The sequence below is a fragment of the Martes martes genome (genome assembly GCF_963455335.1).
Source record: "Martes martes genome assembly, chromosome: 5".
Lineage (NCBI taxonomy): Eukaryota > Metazoa > Chordata > Mammalia > Carnivora > Mustelidae > Martes > Martes martes.
In genome coordinates, this window is record NC_137892.1 from 103,693,156 (window position 1) to 103,715,560 (window position 22,405).

General features: G+C 37.5%; 1 protein-coding gene across 1 annotated transcript; it reads right to left on the bottom strand.

Moving 5' to 3' along the window:
• Nucleotides 1-6,799: 6,799 nt before the first annotated feature.
• LOC308343525 (uncharacterized protein C5orf47) lies at nucleotides 6,800-21,074 on the bottom strand (the record flags this gene model as incomplete). The annotated part of the gene is made up of 4 exons (XM_080804573.1): nucleotides 6,800-6,864; nucleotides 11,216-11,315; nucleotides 12,686-12,771; nucleotides 20,798-21,074. The coding sequence occupies 4 exons, from the start codon at nucleotides 21,072-21,074 to the stop codon at nucleotides 6,800-6,802; spliced, it is 528 nt and encodes a 175-aa protein (XP_080660699.1).
• Between the last annotated feature and the right edge of the window lie 1,331 nt (nucleotides 21,075-22,405).

Here is a 22,405-nt window from a genome sequence, read left to right on the forward strand (position 1 = left end):
CTCTTATGGTTCATTTCCCTCTCTTTCTACCCCCATTTGTTCATCTGTTTGATTTTTTAAATTCCAAATATAACTGAAATCATATATTTGTCTCTCTCTGACTTACTCATTTCACTTAGTATGATATACTCTAGCTCTATCCATGTCATTGCAAATGGCAAGATTTCATTCTTTTTGATGGCTGAGTTATATTCCTGTGTGTGTGTGTGTTATCTATTCATCAGTTGATGGACATTTCAGCTCTTTCCGTAGTTTGATTATTATTAATGGTTATATACATTGGGGTGTGTGTACCCCTTCAAGTCTGTATTTTGGTATTCTTTGGGTAAATACCTTGTAATGTAATTACTGGATCATACAGTAGTCCTACTTTTAACTTTTTGAGAGACCTCCATATTGTTTTTCAGAGTGGCTACATCAGTTTGCATTCCCACCAGTAGTGCAAGAGGATTTCCCTTTTTCCATATCCTTGCCAACATGTGTTGTTTCTCATATTGCTAATTTTAATCATTCTGACAGGTGTGAGGTGGTATCTCACCGTGGTTTCAATATGTATTTCCCTGATGATGAATGACATTGAGCATCTCTTCATGTGTCTATTAACCATCTAGCTATCTTCTTTGGGAAAATATATGTCTTCTGCTCATTTCTTAACTGGATTATTTTTGTGTGTTTGTGTTGAGTTTGATAAGTCTTTAGATTTTAGATACTAACCCTTTATCAAATATGTCATTTGCAAATATCTTCTTCCATTCAGTAGGCTGCCTTTTAGTTTTGTCAACTTTCCTTTGCTGTGCAAAAGATTTTTATCTTGAAGTCCCAATAGCTCATTTTTGCCTTTGTTTCCCTTGCCTTTGGAGATGTGTCTAGCCAGAAGTTGCTGTGGTCAAGGTTGAAGAGTTTGCTGCCTGTGTTTTCCTCTAGGATTTTGATGGATTCCTTTCTCATATTAGGTCTTTCATCTACTTTGAATTTATTTTTGTGTATGGTATAAAAAAGTGGTCCAGGTTCATTCTTCTGCATGTGGCTGTCCAGTTTTCCAACACCATTTGTTGAACAGACTATCTTTTCTCCATGGGATCGTCTTTTTTGCTTTGTTGAAGATTAGTTAACCATATAGTTATGGGTCTGTTTCTGGGTTTTCTCTTCTGTTCCACTGATCTATGTGTCCACTGTTCTATGTGTTTGTGCCCATACCATACGGTCTTGATGAATGTAGCTTTGCAATATAGCTTGAAGTCCAGAATTGTGATGCCTCCAGTTTTGTTTTGCTTTTTCAGAATTGCTTTGGCTATTTGGGATCTTTTGTGATTCCATACAAAATTTAGGATTGTTTGTCCTAGCTCTGTGAAAAACTGTTAGTATTTTGATAGAGATTGTATTAAATGTGTAGATTGCTTTGGGTAGTATGGACATTTTAACCACTAAATTCTTTTAAAGAGGTAATACAAAATAAGCTGTGGTAGGCAGACTTCTAAGACAAGCCTCTAATGATCTCCTCTTCTGTAATCACTTCTTCATGTAATTGCTTCCCCTTGAATATGGGAGGAAACTAATGACATGCTTCAAACGAATTTGTCAAAATATAATTTTACAAAAGTAATGTAATATCACTTGTGTGATTTGTTTATAAAAGACCATAACTTCCACATTTCTACAGACTCTCACTATTTTGGAGAAGCCCAAATGGCAAGAAACAGAGGGTGGCCATAAGCCAACAGCTAGCAAGAAACTTAATGTTGTCCATAACCAATAAGTAAACTTGAAAGTAGATCTTTCTCCAGTTGAGACTTCATTCTAGACCAGAAATACTAAGCTGATACTTGGAACCCTTGGAAAAGACCATGAAGCAGAGGATTCAGTTCAGTTGTGTCTATATTTGATGTGTAGAAATTGTGAGCTAATAAATGTATGTGGTTTTAAATTACTATGATTTGGGTATGCAGTAGATAACTAATACTTATGCTAACAGTTTAGATAAAAAGGAGTAATAAAAAATACCCAATCCAAGAGGAAAGAGAAAAAAAGAACCAAAGGAGACAGAATCAACATAAAATAGATATCTAGGTGTCAGAATTTAACCCAACCATATCAATAACTGCATATACTGTAAATAATCTAACCATACCAATTAAAAAACAAAACTTGCCAAATCAGATTTTTAAAATGATAGGCTTTCTATAATAAATGGACCTTGAATATAAACACAGACATATTAAAAGTAATAGGATGGAAAAGGATACACCATGCAAGTGCTAATCAAAAGAAGACTGACAATACCTATGTTAACATCAAAGTAGACCTCAGAACAAGGAATATTACCAAGAATACAGAAAGACATTACGTAATAATAAAGTTGCCAATTTGATCTTTATCATAGGTCATAACAATGATTTATGTCTATATGTGTACGCACCTAATAACACTGCATGAAAATATCATTACCTTGATACTAAAAGCAAACAAAAATTACAATAAAAGAAAACTATAAACCAATATCCTTCATGAATATAAAGGCAAAAATCCTCAACAGAATAATAGCAAATCAATTCTGATCATATGTATATATGATCAGAATATATTTTATACACACACACACACACACACACACAGTCACAACCAAGCAGAGTTTACTTCAGGAATGCAAGGCTTGCTTAAAGTTTTATAATCAGTATCACTCACCTTATTGTAGCTTCATGCACTTCTTTCAAGCCCCATCCACTCCTTAAACCCTGGAACCCACTAATCTGTTCTTTATTTCCATAATTTTTCCATTTCAAGAATGCTACATAAATGGAATACAGTATTTTGTGATTGGCTTTTTTCACTCAGCACAATTCTCTGGAGATTCGTTTAGGTTTTTCTGTGTATCAGTAGTTTGCTTCTTTTTATTGCTGAGTAGTATGCCATGGTTTGACAACCACGGTTTAATTATTCATCCACTGAAAGACACCTGAGTTGTTTTCAATTTTTGGCTATTACAAATAAAGATGCAGGACGCCTCTGTAGCTCAGTCGTTAAGCATCTGCCTTCGGCTCAGGTCATGATCCCATGGTCCTGGGATCGAGTCCTGCTTTGGGCTCCCTGCTCAGGGGGAGCCTGCTTCTCCCTCTCTCACTACCCCCCCCCCACTTGTGTTCCCTCTCTGTGTCTCTCTCTGTCAAATAAATAAAATAAAATCTTTTTTTAAAAAAAGGATATTATAAGTATTTATGTACTTTATTTGATGAAATCAAACTTATCCACTTTGAACTCTTTCCTTAATTCTAGATCATTAAGAATTTCTCCTATATTTTCTTCTAAACATTTTTTGGTTTTACACTTTACATTTACATGCATGATCCATTTTGAGTTATTCTTTTATATAAGGTATGAGGTTTAGGTAGAGGTTCATGTTTTTGCACATGGATATCCAATTGTTTCAGCACTGTTTAATGAAATGACTACTTGTCTTCATAGAACTGTCTGTACATTTCCTTTGTAAAATATCAATTGAGACTTATGTTTCTAGGAAAATAAAATAGATATACTTTTCCCTATTCCTCCCACTAAGTATTAAAAACTAAAAACCTTGGATATTATATATAAAACAAAGAGAAGACAAATATGTAAAGAAGAAGAAAAATCAGCTGAGGACCTCAAGGCCCAAATAACAACACAGTGGTAAGTTTCTGGAGTTTTGCTTTGTTTTTTTTTTTTGGTCTCAAATATATATCCTGGACTTGCAGCAGATTGGAAATGCCAGTGGGCACAAACAAAAAAGTCCCAATAAATGCCTGCTCCATCTGGAAAAAGGATAGCCTAGAAAGACAGAAAATTTTACTAATGTCTCTTCACCAGCTAAACACCACAGAAAAAAACTGGATCCCGAACAACACCCATGGCAGCAAAGGCTGAGTGGGGACCCCAGACTTCCAACTTTCCCCCAAATTGAAGTGCCCCCCATAACCCAATGAGATTATGTGAGAAAAGGCCAAGTAGGGAGCCAGAATTTTCCACCCTACTGGCAAGTAATGAGCCTTATCTTTCTTCCCACACTCCCTGACCACTCCTTCCATTACTGACTCAAGTGTCAATGGAGATCACATGAGAAACAGGACGGCAGGAAAAAGAAAACAGAGAAATGAAGAAAAATCAGAAAACATAAAATGAAATGGAAGAGTTAAACCCTCATATATCAAGAACTACATTAAATACAAATGGTAAAATTATATCAATTAAAAGACAGAGATTGGCTGACTAAAGACATGGACCAACTATATGCTATGTACAAGCAACATATCAAATGTAATGAATGATACAGCCAAATTGAAAGTGAGAGGGTCGAAAAAGATGTATTAAAACAAAGCAGAAATAGTTATATAAAGATCCTATCAAGTAGACTTAAGAGCAAAGAAAATTACCAGAGACAAAGAGGAACATTATATAATTATAAGGGGTCAATCTACCAAGATTACACATAGCAAAACTAAATATGTGTGCACCAAATAATATACAAAATATGTGAAAATAAAGCTGATAGAACTTAAAGAACAGATTTACAATTAAATTTAAAAAAACCAAAAACGCAACATATTAAAATCTGTGGGACGTAGTTAAAACAGTGCTGAGAGGAAAAATTATGGCACTAAATGCATACATAAGAAGAGAGGAAAAGTCTCAAATCAATAATCTAAGTCTCCAGTTTAAGAATCAAGAAATCAATAAATAAATAAACAAGCAAACCCAAAGCAGGCATAAGGAAAAAAATAATAACTGAAATTAAAAAACTGAAAACAGAAAGACAATCAAGTTCCTGGGTAGCCAATGATGACAGGTAGCTAACATCAACCGGTCATTATTCTGTCTACTTAGTTGTTCAGTGTCTCTTCTCATGAGTGGTAGCATGTGAAACAAAAATCTTCACACTTTGTCCCTTCCCGTATGTCCATCCATATACCTCTAATCTATACCTTACCTTTTTGTCTCCAACATTCATCTTTCTTACCAGGCTCCAGATAAAATGGCCAGGCCACTGGAATCCACAAAGATTTTCACCTTGAGACACTCCCCCTATATTACAAAGTGGATGACCAGGTGTGCGGCTTGCAACTCCACACTTGTCCCTTTCCAGTGTTTTTCAGGGCCACTCTGGAACATGGTCATAGTATTGCCACCATCTCTATTGCTTTGTATGTACAATTGAACCAATCCATTCATAAACCAAAGCTCAGACTTTTCCTCCTCTTTCATCTGATTATATGGGACTTCTTATATTGGCCATAGGTGCAAGCAAGGGGAGGCGAGTTAGTATAGCGGATGTGGGTAACCTGAGGATTGGACTACCACCTCACATAGCCTACTTGTGTTCTCTGGTCCTACTTAGGAAACTTCTGCTGGGAAGGTTTCCTTCCCAGATGTACTATTTTCACTTTATGGCAGTATGCTGCTGGTTATTTTGTTTTTGTTTGTTTGCCTCATGGCCAAGTAAATTTCTCTCCACCAGAGCCCCAAAACATGTCAAAACTGTGTCTCTAAAGGCATTTAATTTTATGTTGTGAACAGCATAGCCTTGGTTTATAATTCCATTATGGGGTCTGTGGTTGGCTTTCCTTATATAAGCTTCATACTACATCTGTTCCCATTAATGGTATCTCCAACACCATAGGGTCTTTCCAATTCATATGACTCAAGCAGCAGGACTTATACCCCAGGCTGGACCTACTGCAGAGCCCTTTCCTACACTAGGTCCCACTCAAAGTTGGCAACGTTCTGTGTCACCTAACATAAGGACCTGGCCAATATTTCTAGGTGAGGAATCTATTGCCTCTAGAACCAAAGAGATCTACTACACATGTGCTTCAATTTTTGTGGTAAAAGAATTCAGTATGCATGTCAGGTTTCTTTGTTTTGTTTTTTTACCTTTTTTCATGGGCAAACCTCTTTTTGACTTCTCTTCCTAAGTTTTCAGTTCTACCTAGGCCTTTAATACAATTTACGGAGAGAGACTGCATCAACAAAAAAGCAGAAAAAAATGGTCTAGGCAATAGTTGATTACTACTTAATACTGAGTAGAAAATAATGGGACTCCACTAAGAAACATTTCTAAATTATTTTCAAAATACTAAATCTCTCATTTATTGACTGAAAAAAATAATGTGTCTAATAATTAGGGGCTTGGAAAGGAAAAGAATGTTTCCTCTGATCTTTGCCTCCAAATTTTACTAAAATATTCCATATTACAATTTAGAATTTGCACAAATTTTCTAATTTTCCTTAGGATAAAAAGATGGTTTAAATAACCATTAGTTTTAACACCCAAAATAATCATCATTATGTAAATTATAGATTTTTATGATAAAACAATTGATAAATTTAGAAAAAGGAAGCCAAAAACAATTTAAATGGAATCCAAGTTTAATTTAAATCATTTACATCTAAATGAAGAATGAATAAAGTGGTGGTTGCAGACTCATTAATAAAAGGGAAAAGTGGGCAACTGTAAATCCCTGCAATTATATTACTATTTAAATTTAAATTTATAGTAAAATTTAAATTTAATGTATAAGATTAATTTAAAAAGATATGGAGTAAGTATTAATTCACACTTGAATAAGATCTGCATAACACTTGTGTGCATATGATAATAATATTTAACAAAAATTTGTATTAACTTGCAAGGAAATACATAATTTACTTATAATGAAGGTAATTTTTCTATTCAATTATGAATTTATAATGAAGGTAGTTTTTCTATTCAACTATGAAAGTCCCAATTCCAACAAAACATGCCAAAATTAACATATAATTATGATTCAATTTAAAGTTCCATCTTTAAACTCTTCATAGTCTTCTTAGGTAAACAGATCCAAAGATAGGTTAATCCTAAATAAAAGATGACAAAATTGAATCTTGTTAAGATAAAATGTCATGGTCAATAGTCACTGAAATATTTTAACATTTCTAAAACTACTAAGCAACAATTAGCCACTTCCTGTATTTACTGTTTTGATAAATTTTACTTTCTCTAGTTGACCATAAAAAGCTTCTAATGCACTCAGTGTATAACTCCTAATTTTCTTCTCCATTCCAGCTCCTGCCAAAACCTTGATGACTTTAACAGCTCCATTTACAGAAACTATGTCACAAAAATACTGTATCATAGTCCTCTATCTCCAGGTCACTTCAAGCCACTCACAAGTGGGTTATTGTTTTGGACAATGTCATCCATTGGCATTTTCGCTTAACTTCTGGGTGCAGACTCTTAAATTGTTCCTAGCTGAAGTATTTCTATACTCCCACTTTTTGTATCCCTACACTCTCACTGAACAAGGCCTTTGCAATCCTTTGAACTGCCAAGCCCCTTATCTTCTGCAAACTTTGTTTGTATCCCTATCATGACTTCTGATTAAGCTCCTACAATCACTCTTTGAAACTAAGAATTCCTCTTCATCTTAGACATCACCAACATTGTGTTCTCAATCCTCTCCTCCCCCAGCATCCTCACACTGGGGTTTTCATGCACATCTACTGCCACAACTACCTATGACCTTCATGCAGCATAGATTGTACACTAGCTCCAAAAGGACACTTCGAGCTGTGCACCTGGAATTTTCACCTGAATATATCACTACAGCTAAAATTCAACACACCAAAATAAAACTCAGTAGCTTCACAAAACCAGTTCTTCTCCTGACTTCCTTCTTTCTCATCTACTCATTTGCAGAACTTGGATCCTCTCTCCTATCCCCCACAGCAAATACTTTGTCTCCTCTCCACGCACTCTGCTACTCCCATTTAAGTGCATTTCACTTTCACTTGGACCTTGTCAGAATCCCCAGTTTCTTCCTGTCTTGCCTCCATTCCAAGCCTTTCTACAAAATAACATCAGATTCTTTCTAAAATGCAGATATGATCAATCCACTGCTTTAAAATGTTCTATACTGATGATGTACAAGGTATTTGCATAGTTTTTTATTATGTTTCTATAAAATACTTATTAATTACAAAGGAAAAATAAATTTCCTGAATTTGATTGTTGTATGGTTATATAAAAGATACCTTTGTCCTTAGGATATAGACACTAAAGTATTGAGGGTTTATATATATACACATACATACATATATATATATATATACACACATACATACATATATATATATACATACATACATATATATATATATTTTTAAGAGAAATAAAGAGCTTGCAGGGAGGGGCAAAGGGACGGGGGGGGTTGGGGGGGAGGGAGGAAATTTCAAGCAGACTCCATGCTCAGCATGAAGACAGACACAGGGCTTGATCTCACTACCCTGAGACCATGACCTAAGCCAAAATTAAACCTCAGATGCTTAACTGACTAAGCTGCCTAGGCACCCCTTAAGGGGTAATATTTTAAACACAAACATATATACACAGAGAAAGAGAGAAAGTGTCTAAGAATGAAAAAGCAAATGTGACAAGATGTTAAAAATCAGTGAAACTAGGTAAAGGGTATGCTGGAGTTCTTTGTATTATTCTTGCAACTTTTCTGTTCATTTGTAATCATTTAGAATAAAGGGTTAAGAAGATGTTTCATGTTTTTTTATTGTCTACTTAATGGAATATAAATATAACTCACACGAGACCCTCTGAAATACAGTCTCAGTATACTTTTATACCTTTCTTCACAATGAATACCATAAACAAGGTTTGATCAAACTACATTCCTGAACATTTTCTTGAACTCTGTGAACTTGCTCATGGCCATATCTAAAATATATGCCCCTCCCCCACATTCCCATGTAGAAAATTCTGATTTCTTTCTCAACGCCCAGCTTATTTTCCTAGTACTTTCCAAACCCCACCAAACTGGATGTAATCTCTCCCTAGAAATTCAATGAACCCAGAAAATTAGCAAACCAAGGCACAATTGAAATGAAAAGAGGAGAGATGATTCACTGATTCAAAACATGTAATTTTTTAAAATAATTGTAGAATCGCCTAAAGAAATTCAGAGGTCAAAGGTAAAAGGAAGATTTAAGGGTCATACACAGAGAGTAACTGAAGCTATAAAAACGGTATATTGGGGCACCTGGGTGGCTCAGTTGGTTAAGCCTCTGCGGTTGGCTTAGGTCAGGATCCCAGGATCCTGGGATAGAGCCCCAGGTCCCGCTCCCTGCTCTGTGGGGAGCCTGCTTCTCTCTCTGCCTCTGTCTGCCACTCCCCCTGCCTGTGCTTTATCTCTTTCTGCCAAATAAATAAATAAATAAATATTTTTTTTTAAATGGGTATATTATCTCAGAACAAATATGTAAAGAGAGAGCAGAACCAACAATTACTCCCAGGGCAGCATTTGTTATTAAGTGGTAGCATGAGACAATTAAAAAAGACACAGAAAATATGGTCAGAAAAGCAGAAAGAAAACCATGTCATATCCTTCAGGACACTAAGAAAGAAGAAAAATTGAAAGTAGTAGTAAGATAATATTAAATGTGACAAGTTCAAAAAGAAAAGCGAACCAGGAAATATAAACAAACAAACAAACCCACAAAAACAAAAACCATGGATCATGGAAAGAGTAGTTTCAATAGCACTGTGAATATGGGGCCCAAATGAAGTTTATTAAGTTTCAACAAATATTTAATGAGTGCTTACTATGCGTCAAACACTGGGTTAAAGGAAGGAAACAGGCTAGAATCAGCAATGGGCATACACTAAAGGTTGCAAAAGGTAAGTGTAAAGGGGAAGGAAATAAAGCCTATATTTTATAACTGTTATATAATTGGATTCTTACCAGAAGATAAGATTTCATCTTGTGTAATTTGAGTCTAGGAACAACATAAAATATACAGAAAATTCAAGTTGGCCTCTAGCACTGGTATTCCCATTAATAAATACATATTAAGAAATAAGAATTATAATACATTTCTAAAACAATATTATCAATTTTTGTAATCTGGTTGAAAATTGTAATGCAAAATAATATATTACAAGGGTACTTGTTTATAACAAGCTATTTCTGGAAAACACAGAATATTATTTTAATTTGTCAAATAAGCCTTATAAGATTACTTGACGGTTAGTAGTAAACGTCACAAGAAAATTGACAAGTTTGAGGTTATGGCCAGAGCAAAATTAGATGTAATCTGTCTATTAAAGTAACTGAATCGGGATTAACACCTAGAACAATATCCAGGGTTTGTGTGCATTATTCTATCTATTCAAACATCCTTTTCACCTAAAAAACCACAGACTACTGTTATCCTCCTAATCCTCACTTCTGCCTCATTCTCCTTCTTAACTGAATAAATATAAATAGAGTATCACTGAACATTGGTTTATATGTCATCATTGCAAACAATTTATGCCATTATTAATGCAATATTAAACAAACAGTAATGAGTTTCCAGTGTAACACTGCTTACAAAATGGCATTCTATTCTATTATCATCTTATGAAAATGATCTTCACAAAACTCAATTCTGCAGATTTACTATCAAAATAGTAGCTGTCATCGAGTGACAGTACTAAAAACCTACAAAAGTGTTCAGCATGGTAACATGAATATTAGAACAAGTATGTGAAGGAAAGGAAGTAACTATTATGATCTATCAATTCATGTGGCATTATTAGTTATATAAATTTAATCCAACTTGAGAATCCAGAACTTCCTATTACTTCAATAAGTATACAAGATTACATCTAATTTTTCTCTGCCCACAATATCAATTCAATATTGATGCAGCTTTAGAACCTGGTTTAATTTATGAGTTGTTTTCCAGGAATGAATTCATGACATCAAGGCCATAATTCAAGGGCAGTGTTGTCAAATGCATTAGACTGCAGCATCCATGGAAGGAAGTAACAAAGTGACACAGAATATATCATTTTATATTGCAGTTAAAATGTTTTTCTTCATCAATATGGATGAGTTTTGTAATCATATTAAAAAGCTGACATTAAAATTCAGATTTAACAGACAAGTGTGTTCCTTTCGCTCAGTAAATTTAGTCAACATTTACCTTCTACGCTCCTCCACTCAGACCTACGCCTGTGGTCTAGTCTATAGCTCAGCTTAAAATGTTTTGTGCCTTTAATTATGATGAACAGTGATAATATGGTAGCCACATTTCTATAGTTCTGTACTCTGAATGTGACAATTAGGAGAAGTACTAGACTAATGTGACCCAAGGGTGACTAAATGGTTAGGGAAGCCAGTCTTCTTTAATACAATAAAAAATTGTGTTAACTTACTTTCACAAGATAGTTGTTGGTATTTCAGCCTGAGTCTATATTTTTCATTTTCTTCAAGCATTCTAGAAATGACTTTGTACACTCTATTCCATACTGAAGCCTTAAAAATTTAAGCAGAGTTAAGGAACACTTAGCAGAGAAGCAGGAATACATTTTGACAGAGGCAACTGGCAGTGACTCAACCATGTTGCCTGTCAACGGGTATCACTATAAAACAATAACAGCACTTAGAGACCTAAAACTTAAATGTAATTGTTTTCCTACAATCAGTCATCTCTTCTGCTAACTTCCTAGCATTTCCTCTCTGTAGTATTTACATTAACTCTCCTGGATGAAGGCAAGATCTATAAAGTCCTACCTAAGTTGTTCCAACACATCCAATTTTGTTTTTAATGGTATTTTTTTGTATTTTCTTGTAGTTTTTAATGTATTTTATTCTAGTTAAGAATTAAACATTTCTCCTAGGACACACCAAAGCAAAAATACCGGACAGTTCTCTAATGAGAACTATGGAAGAAAACAAATCTAGGCTCAGATTCTGGCTTTGCCACTTAACAGTTCCTTGACGTTGGGAAGTATTTTACATCTCATCTAATAATAACTTCATATATTGGATTATTAGAATTAATGAAAAATATATATATATATATGAAATATATATAAAGCACATACCACAGTGTGTGACATATAGTAGTTATAAGTAAACATTGGCTACCGCTCTGTTCTCCTCACCCAAGGGGAATTGGTTCTTGGAAGAAATAGTTCTTAGTATAGTGGGAAGATGAGATGTACACTCAAAATACATTTAGGGTGAATCACCTTGAACGTTATTTTATACGGTGCATGGGTTGTAAATCATACAGAGTCAAAGTGCAGAAATAATACAATTTTATATGTCATTATCACTAATAGTTTCTTCAAACCAAAGTGTAAAATATATGGTAGAAAACAAAGATTTGTAGAGCTAGTGATCTTGATTATGTTTAAAACACTCAAATTACCATGATATGTAGACAACTAGAGGTGAAAATGGTTCAGCAGTAAAGGCTCATCATTGTTAGCTTTCCTTCCACAAACTAAATGTATATCCCTTGTCTTTAAAAGAGCAATATGACACCAATATAGATATGTTATTCTTTTCTGTTAAATCCATGATTTTCTCTTTATATTATACTATCTATGAAGTTTGCTATATTCTATGAGACATACATTTTCATGCTTTGAAAAATCTCCCATTACATTTTGATTAAAATGTGTTTATATCTCCAAACACTGGAAGGACTGTTCTCTATAGTTAATAAATATTTCCAAACCCAATTCCATTTCTGCTAAATTAATTCTATTTTCTCACTTCTGTAAATTAAACTTTCAAAAGATGGAACTATTTTTACTGTTGAGTATCTTCACACATTTGTATTTAGAAAGGTTAATCCAAAATTCAAATACTGCTCATTCTCCTTTATAATATACCTTTTTCTTTTTCTTCATTACTTTGGAAGCTTCTTTCAAAGGGATGGGGAAATCAAACTTTTTAGCTAAATTCTTCTGGGTTAATCCTAATTTTTAAAAAAAGAAAGAGAGTGAAAAGGTAAAAGATCAAGGCCAGCACATATTTTAAAGGATTCACTATCCTGGTAACAGGCACAATTATAAATGTCTCTTGAGCTGTCTTTGGGGATTTTTACACTTGTTGGTATATTTCTATTCACTAGATAATACCAGTTTACAAATTAGCTAGTAATATGCTGGGGGAGAAAACCAAGAAACTACCTTGGAAATGCCTAGGAAATCTTTCTTTACTGATTTGACAGATGAGTCCCAAAAAGTCAGCAACACCAAACAAATACCAGAAGCCACATCTTGACCCAATGCATCTCTATATTCTCCTTTCTTCTCCATTCAACTCCAGACACACATTATGATTTCAAATGTCCCAAATACCTTTGGTTCCTCAAATGCCTTGTTCTTATACTTCCCAGCCTTCGCACATGCTGTTCTATATGGCTAAAACACTCTGTGTACATGCATGTGTACACACACACACACACTCCTGCCAGGCAAATTTCTACCTGCTCTTCAAGACTCAGCTCACACCATCACCTCTCTACAGTGCCTTGCACAGCACTAGCTCCAGGAACACTGAGGTCACATCACTTAGCACACTTTTATATCACATATTTATAATGTGTTTCCTCCACTAGGTTGTGACCTCCCTAAGGGTAAAGCTATGTGTGTCTTTGTCATTTTTCTACCCACACTACCAGACACATAGTAGGTACTAATAAAGGTTTGTCCGAGTAAGTTTCCTTCCTCTACTCACTAAACCATGCTGCCTTCCCAAATATTAACTGTTAGAAGAAAACCCAAGGGCTTGTGTGTCCAAAAACAAAGTCATAAAACAGTGAGCATGTGCTCCCTGAAAGCCTTTATATTTGTCTGTAATCCGCCCACCCAAACCCTTACCCACCTTATCTCTGCCCTACCACTACCACTCTATACCTGACTTTCTTCCCCCCATTCAATATTTAGCTTTCCAGGAACCTTCTCTGATTTCAGAAAGCACCCTATGCTCAATTACCATGAGATTTTTCATTTTGTTAACTTGGGGAGTGTGTTTTATTCTTTATTAGAGATCCAATGTCTAATACCATACATATTAGGCAATAAGTATTACTTTTGCTAGTGAATTAGAGTATGTCCTAAAATGGCATTTCCCAATTTGTGAGAAGCGTGCCACTGATTCTGGGTGGGGCACAGACCTGGCACTAAAGAACCTTAAATCATACAGTGAGAAACTCATTATCTTTCCCATTATTTTTTAATCTGATTACATCAGGGAGAAAGTCTGAGTTTGGAACTAGTATGTCATTATGACTTCTCTGAGATTTGCTTCTCTCTCTTTATGACTACAGACAACATTTTTTAGACAAGCTATTTGGCTAGAATTTAATAATATTGCTTTGTCTTTATTAGATTTTTTTAAATTAATTTCTATTTGTGGCTAACTATACAGGTTTGTCACTGAGATAATGATGTAAAGTGTTCTCAAAAGAAATTTAGTTGAGAGGAAAAAATGCAAATATTTAAATAAATATATTAAGTAAATGATAGTGCAGATGATATGCAGATATAGGGTAGGAAAACAACTCAAGTCTAAGAATCTTTGTTCTTCATATACCCAGATGTACCTTTTTCTCTAAATGCCAACACCTTTGGAATACTGTACTTGCATCATTCTCAAATGTTTTCCATTTTTAAGTCTTGCCTAACCTAGACATTACTCCTCGAGGTCAGGATAGGAGCCATCAAGTCTACCTGTAATTACTGGGGATCTAAAACATGTCAAGGAGTATAGAGGAAGTAAGAAAGAAAAAAGACAAAATCATTTCTCCTACTTGTTTTGCAAACTTCACTAAGGGGAGCTCCAATCTACACCAAAGACTTTGTCCCAACTTAATGTTTCCAGTCTTTTTCTAGCCTTCTTTCTACACGGTTTCTACACATGCAAAATAGACTCCTACTTCTTCCCTAATCACTCTCTGTTACAGATCTATACACAGGGCTATGCTCACACAATTTTTCCCACCAGTAATTCCCTCCTGGCTCAGCAACATGTGTGACTCTCATGGAGCTTCAATCACCATAAAACCTTCTCTGATTCCCTCACCCTCAAATTATTCACCACTTCCAAAGCAATTATTTGTACTTCCACAAGAGTACTTGTCATCCTCTATTGTATATAAATTATGAATATACCTCCCAAGCTCTGTGAGAATTGATTTATTAGTCTTGCTTGAAATGTTAGAAGAATTTCCTGATTTTCCTGCTCCTGGATTTCTAAACTCCACTACACTTTACAAAAACAACTTCAAGTATATCTTACAGAAGTGTACTTGTCTCTGATCACTTTACTCCACCATTCAAAAATCTTCAGTGACTATGAAATGACAGTCTCCAAGGCATTCTACAATCTGGTCCAAAACTTCATTTTCATTCATTCAATATTACTCAGGCCTACTATATATTACTCACTGGGATAATCCCCCACTTTCCTCCAAACCATTTCTGTACATTTATTCTACATCAAACACTGTGCTGGATACTCTGCATGCATTCTGTACTACTTCTAGTCTTTGCAGTAACCTGTTGTGGTAAGAACTATTATTCCCATTTTACATATAAGGAAACAGAGAATCAGAGTAGTTAAGTTGGCCAATATTACACTACTAGTAAATGACAGAGCCAAGATTATATCTTTCTGATTTCAAAGCCAATGCTCTTGATAATCTCAACCTTCCACTAGCAATTTCTCAATTTGTGTCCCTTTATTTCCTACCCTTATGTCTTTCCTTTCCCTAAACTATTAAAGCCTTTGTCAGATCTCTCTCTTACAGCATTCCTGTCTACTAGCTTGTATTCATATTATTCATTTAGAAGTTCCTTGACAGCAGAATATTATGATTCATCTATGTCACTAGCACCTAATCTAGTTCCTACAGTGTTGAAGGTGTTCAATGTTGTTGAATGGATCCATAATTTACCTACTCCTCATAGAGTACCAAGCATAAGTATTTAATAAACATCCCCTTAATATTAATATTAAATAAACCAAAAACAGAGTAAAACTTCACTTCTGGCTTGGTTTAAATATAAATCTATGACCCTATTCCTGGTCTCACAAGCACAGCAAGGAGGCTCTGAAGTTAATAGCTCCATCATCTGCCCAGCGGCCTAGCGCATAAACTTCAGAGTTGGCATCAAACCTTCCTTCTCCATATTTTAGTCAGTCATTGATCCTGTGCATTCTATATTGTTGCTGCTTTAGGTGAGACCTTTTATTTTTGCACTGGACTACTGACTGTCCTCTAACAGGACTCTGGCCTCCAATCTCTCCCAGCCCAACTCCGTCCTCCATATCAGATCATATTACCCCTACTACAAAGGAGCAGCAAAAACCCCAAAATTTCAAAACCAAAATTCAGGGCAAACTGCCTTATTGTCTTTTCCCACCCCAGCAGAGAAACCAAGCATAGGAAAGTGATCCTAGGTCTGCACCGCATAAAGTTACAACAACACAACACTGGTTTTATAATCTCAGCTACCCAGTTACTCCTAACTGGCATAGGTGGTTATCTCCAGCACGAATTCATGCATCCCTTCCATTCCACCCCCCTTTCTTCCAGAAGCTTCTTCATTCACTTTCAGTGTTCTTCACTTTTAATACACTATCTTGCTGATGGACTATTATTTGTCCTTTGATTTGTGGCACTAAAGCAATATAGGCTCTCAATCAAATCCACTGTATTTTTTCCTGGCTTCTTGCCTAAGCTGTAGAGCTCCTCACCACCACTACCACCACCACCATCACCATACTCTCTCCTTTTCCTAGAGTAAACCTTTTATCCTGTTTCAACTATTCAAAGAAGCTGGAAATCCAGGGCTAAAGTGTCTTATACTACCCCTGGATTTTTTGATCCCTGGCAGAGGGGCCAGAACAAAACAAAACAAAACAAAAAACTGAGTGCCTTTTAACACTGAGGCCATTAGAGGGGCTTGGAGTCCAAAATCATGGCCCTGCTTAGTATATCTGAAGGCTTTCTGCCACAGCTCATTCTCAGGAGTCAAACAAGTCACACAGAATACCATCTCATACATCTAAATTATCAAAGTAAATTTAGTCTGGAAGGATAACAAACAAAATATTTATACATTCCTCAACTTGGGCTTCAGTCTTGCCTGCCTCCAATTCAATCTCCCTTATATAGCATGGCCGAGTAAATCTAACCCTATCACTTCTCTCTTTTTAAAATTTATTTACTTGAGAGAGAGAGAGAGAGAGAGAGAGAGAGAGGAAGAGGAGAAGCAGAGGGAGAGGGGCATGCAGACTCTGTGCAGAGCACAGACCCGATGTGGGGCTCAATCCCACAACCTTGAAGTCATGACTTGAGCTGAAACCAAGAGTCGGTCCATTAACCGACTGAGGCACCAAAGTGCCCCTTACTTCTCTTGTTCAGAAACCTTCAGTTTTGGACGTTCTGAGTCACTGAAGACAATGAGAAATGTAGAGTAGCTGCATTCCCAAAATTTCACACCAAACAGCTTCACATTTTGAAAATTCTACACAAAACCACACCCTCAGCATTACTTGAGGACAGAAAACACTGAAACTGCAAAATAACATTTAAGTAAAATAAGAAAAATCATTCAATTACAGAGCTATGATCCTATATGCTCCAGCTCCACCCAAGAGGGCTTTGTGGCCACCACGGAAGAGAAGAGGGACACCAGAAAAAGTACCTGCAGGAGAGCTGCAGCAACCAACAGAAAGATTAAATGCACCCTAAATTTAAAAATACTAAAACAACACCTGGCAGATTAGAGCACAAATGACAGAGAAGGGATTTCAATGTGCAATTTAAAAGGCCAGACATCAAATAAAGTACGAAGCATGCCATTTAATGGAACTGACTGAGTTTAAAGGGCAAGCTGATTAAAAGGGACAGTCTTCCAAATGCATGGATTCCAGGGGAGAAAAAGAACAAAATGAAAGGATCATAAATTAGGTCACAAAGAAAACATCAGTAGCATCTGTAAAAATGGAGACCTTACAAACACTCGGATCAAAATGCAACAAAATAGGGACACCTGGGTGGCTCAGTAGGTTAAGTGTCTGCCTTTGGCTCAGGTCATGATCTCAGGGTCCTGGGATCGAGTACCACATCGGGCTCCTTGCTCAGCAGGAGCCTGATTCTCCCTCTGTCTGCCACTCCCCCTGCTTGTGCTCTCTGACAAATAAATAAAATCTTAAAAACATAATGCAATAAAACAGTGTACTAACAAAAACAAAACAGAAAATTCCCAGACATTAGAAAAAAAAAAAAAAACTTGAATCTATTAAGCAACTCTAGAATGAGAAGGGTAATACAAACTGAAATTATAATTTTAAAGAATAGTAACAATAGAGACACTATGTATTAGAATCTATGGGACTTAAAGTAGTGGTTAGAAGAAAATGCATTGCACTAAACGCTTATCAAGAAAAAGGAAGAATAAAAATAAATGAATGAAATGTCCTGCTGGAAAAAAAAATGTATAAAAAGAACAAAGTAAACCAAAAGAAAGTACATGCAAGGAGATATTAAAGTTTCATCTTTTTTATTTTTTAATGAGAAAGAGACTAGAAAAACAAGATGTCTCATTAATAAATTGAAATCCTGTTTTTTAAAAATTAAAACAAAACACTGGCTAACTTGATCAAGAAAAGGGGGAAATACACATACATACAGAAAAAAAAATGACAATTGGGAAATAACCACTGAATCACAACAAATTTTTTAAAATTATAAGACACTACTTTGCATACTTCTACACAAATAGATTTAGAAACACAGATGAAACAGATAATTTCCTAGGGAAATACAGATTACCAAAATTCACCCATTAGAATTAGAAAGCTTAAAAAGAGCAATTTCATAGAAGATAGAGAAAAAGTTGTTAAGGAATTATTTCACAAAAAGCACCAGACCCAGATGATTTCACAGAATTCTATGAAACCTTCAAACATCAGGTAGTCCCACTGTTCTACAAATTTTTCCAGAGCATTGAAAAAGAAGGAAAACTTTGTAATTCCTTGTATTAAGTAAATATAACTCTAACACCTAAACCAGATGAAGAAGTACAAAGAAAGAAAAACTACAGATCATGATGTAAAATTCTAAACAAATTATTAGCAGAGTTCAAGCTACTTTAAGAAAATAACACATCATAACCAAGTAGGATTTATTACAAGAATGCAAGGTTGGTTCAATATTGGAAATCCATTTATATTATATACCATACTAATAAATCTAACAGTAAAATGTGTTTATCGCCATAGGTCTGAGAAAGCCTTTGACAAAATTCAATACCCATTTATGATTTAAAAAAAAAAAACTGAAGAAAACAAAAATCGAGGAATACTTTTTAAGATTTTAAACATACATAAAAATTGAGGAATACTTTTTAAGATTTTAAACATATATAAAAAAATATGTATGCCTTGGTCCTAAACCAGTACCTTACTTAGTGAGGAATACTAGAGGCATTTCCCCTAAAGTCAGGAATAAGGCAAGGATGCCCACAATCTCCACTACTATTCAACACTATACATGAGGTAGCAGCTAATGGATGCAGTAAGACAAAACAAATCTACTGCAGGCATAGGAATGGGTAAAAAAAAAAAAAAGAAATGAAATTTTCTCTATTTGCCAATAACATCATCATATACCTGGATAATCAGTATCAATGATAAAACTTACTCTAATAATAAAAGAATGCACTGAAGTGCTAGGATCTAAAGTTAACACACAAAAACCAATAAGCTAATCAAAAGAAGATAATCAGGAAAGCTCACGTATTGTATGATGCAATTTATATGAGATGTCCAAATCTATCAAGACAGAAAGTTTAGAATTTGCTTAGCAGTAGGGTTCCGGTTAGGAGTGGGCTGTGAGAGGGAATCCTGAGTGTTAATGGGTACAGGGTACGGTACAAATTACAAGTTTTTTCTTTCGGGGTATTAGAAATGTTCCAAAATTGAGTATGGTGATGGTCGCACATTTCTGTGAAAAGCACAACTGTGCGCTTTTAATAGGTGAGCTCAATGAACTCTAAAAAAGCACAGGTGGTGGGATAAGCTCTCAAAAAAGAGGAAGGGCTTTTCCAGGAAACAGAAATGCTCAGCATCTTAATTGTGGTGGTGTTACTAGAGATATAACTTTATCGAACCCCCTCAAAATGTACATAAAGCCAATCCTAAATACAGCTGAATTTTTTTTTTTTTTTAAGAGATCAAGAAGTGGGGCTCCCGGGTGGCTCCGCTGACTGAGCTTCTCAGTCTTGATTTCAGCTCAGGTCATGATGTCGGGCTCCTGAGATCTAGCCTCACCGCAACAGAGTCTACTTGTCCCCTCTGTCGCTCAAAGAAAAGAAAGATCAAGAACCTTCCTATATACAAACAATAAACAGAGGGGATTACGGAGGAAGAAACCCCATTTACAAGAGAAAATCAAACATCTAGGAATAAATTTAACAAAGAAATACACAAAACCTATAGGAAAATTTCAAATCTAGAACATTCCGAAAAGACATAAAAGCAGCCTGAACAAATGGAAAGACGTTCCCGTTTTTAGAGAGGAAGTGCCTCAGCCTGGTAAAGACGTCAGTCCTCCTTAAGCTAATATATAAAATTAGTGGCCACTAAGAATACCGACAAGCACGCCACGGGCCCCCTCATTGTGCAGGACGCAAGTGGCTCCATCCAGTGACCCTTCCTGTCAGTCTGGCGGACCTTACGTGAGCGGCACGTGCCCTTCGGCGCCCTTTCCAGGACCCGCGTAAAGCCAGGGACAGGTGGGGGGCTCCTGTTTCGCCCCGCACACGCCGCCGGGCTGACGGGAGGACAGTGGCCCTCAAGCCGCGGGTGGCGCCGGATTACCGAGGCTGAGCCGGGAAGGCTGACAGAACGCTGACGGGTGGCTGAGGCGCCCACCGCTCTGAGACAGAGGCTCGCTCCCGCCCGCCCGCCCGCCCGCTAGGCGCCACCTGCTCGCGCCGCCGGCTGGGGGCCGTTCCGCGCGCTCGACGCCGGAGGGGAGGCAGCCGGGGTCCGGGACCTAGAGCCAGGGGCCAGCTCCGCGCCGGCTGGGGCCGCCGCCCACGGCTCCTCAGGGCTGCAGCCGGCCCCGCGCCCAGTGCTCCCGCGGCCCTGAGCCCGGCGGCTGCCCAGCTGCAAGACGCCGCCGCACCGGTACGAGCCGAAGCGTGTCACGTAAACGAAGCGCGCCACGTCCCGCTCGGGCTCCCGGCCGGCCACCGCCATCGCCACCCTGGTAGCGGAACCGCCGCGGAGTTTCCTCAGGTCCCGCAAAGCGTACCGCCGGGACGCGGAGACGCCGGCAGACTGCCGGGACCGCCCGGCGGGGGCGGGGCCATGGTGCACGTGCGGGGGAGGGGGGGACGGGCGAGCGCTGCCGCGGGACCGGGGGGCGGGGCGTGAGCAGTAGGTGGGCGGGGCGTGGGCAGTAGGGTGCGCGGGGCAGGAGGGACGCCCTCTGGTCAGTGGGGAGACAGCGTCTGGGGTTGACCACGCAGCAGACAGCCGGGGAGCGGGAAGCGTTTGGTTGGGGCGATGGTGGACCACTCAGCTGGAAAGTGGCGGTGCGGTTTGGGAACCGGATCACTGGGGGTAGAGAGCCGACTGTGGGGCACAGCCCTTTGAAGAAATGAGCTGAACCAAGAAGAGGGTGGGAGGAAAGGGAGCAGGCCATTGGGACACCCCTCCCCGTGGCTGGGTATGAGGAAGGTTTCAGAGTGAGCGGCCGACCCTGGACTTGACCAATGTGGAGTGTCGGTCAATGAAGTTGGGGGCCTGGGGGAGGGGAGAGGAGACAGCACCTTTTGCTGCCATAGCGTTCCAGCGGGACCCTGGTATATGTTGTGCTGGGCCATGGGCCTGAGGCCAGCTTCTTACTCACACCTACTTGAGGCCCATCACGGTTCCCAGCTGGGTTATTTGGGCAAGCTACTTTTCTTCTCTAAGCTTCCAGTTTCCTCAGAAGTAAATTCAGGGTAACTGGGTTGTTAAATCGAAATAAGGCATGTTGGGCATCTGGCACACAGAGAGAGTTCCCTTAGACTTAACCTTCATGTCACCTTTATTGAGTACATACCCTATGAAGTGTATGTGGCAATATCTTTACATTTATACTTTAGAAATGGTTTTCCCATAGACCATCCTTTTAAATCCATGCAGCATTTTACAAGAGGAACTGAGGCTCCAAAACGAATAACTTCCCCAAACAGGCAGTGACAGAGACCTATTTTCTTAAAATGAATCTTTTTAATTGAATTATAAATATGTGCAGAAAAGTGCACCAATCATCACTATACAGATGGATGAATTTTCACACCCTAAATATATCCATGTAAGATCCACCCAGGTGAAGAAATGGTGCACTGCTGAAGCTCGTCATGTCGTCACCCAGGTCCAATCCCTTTGCTTTCTTCCAATTCAAACAGCATCAGTGAGATTTGCCCACGGTTCGACGTCCTTCACTCAAGCTACGTTTGTGAGATACAAGTTGTTATATGAGTTTCTACATCATTTGATTATAATGCCATTCATTCCTCTATTCCGCTGTTGATGGACAT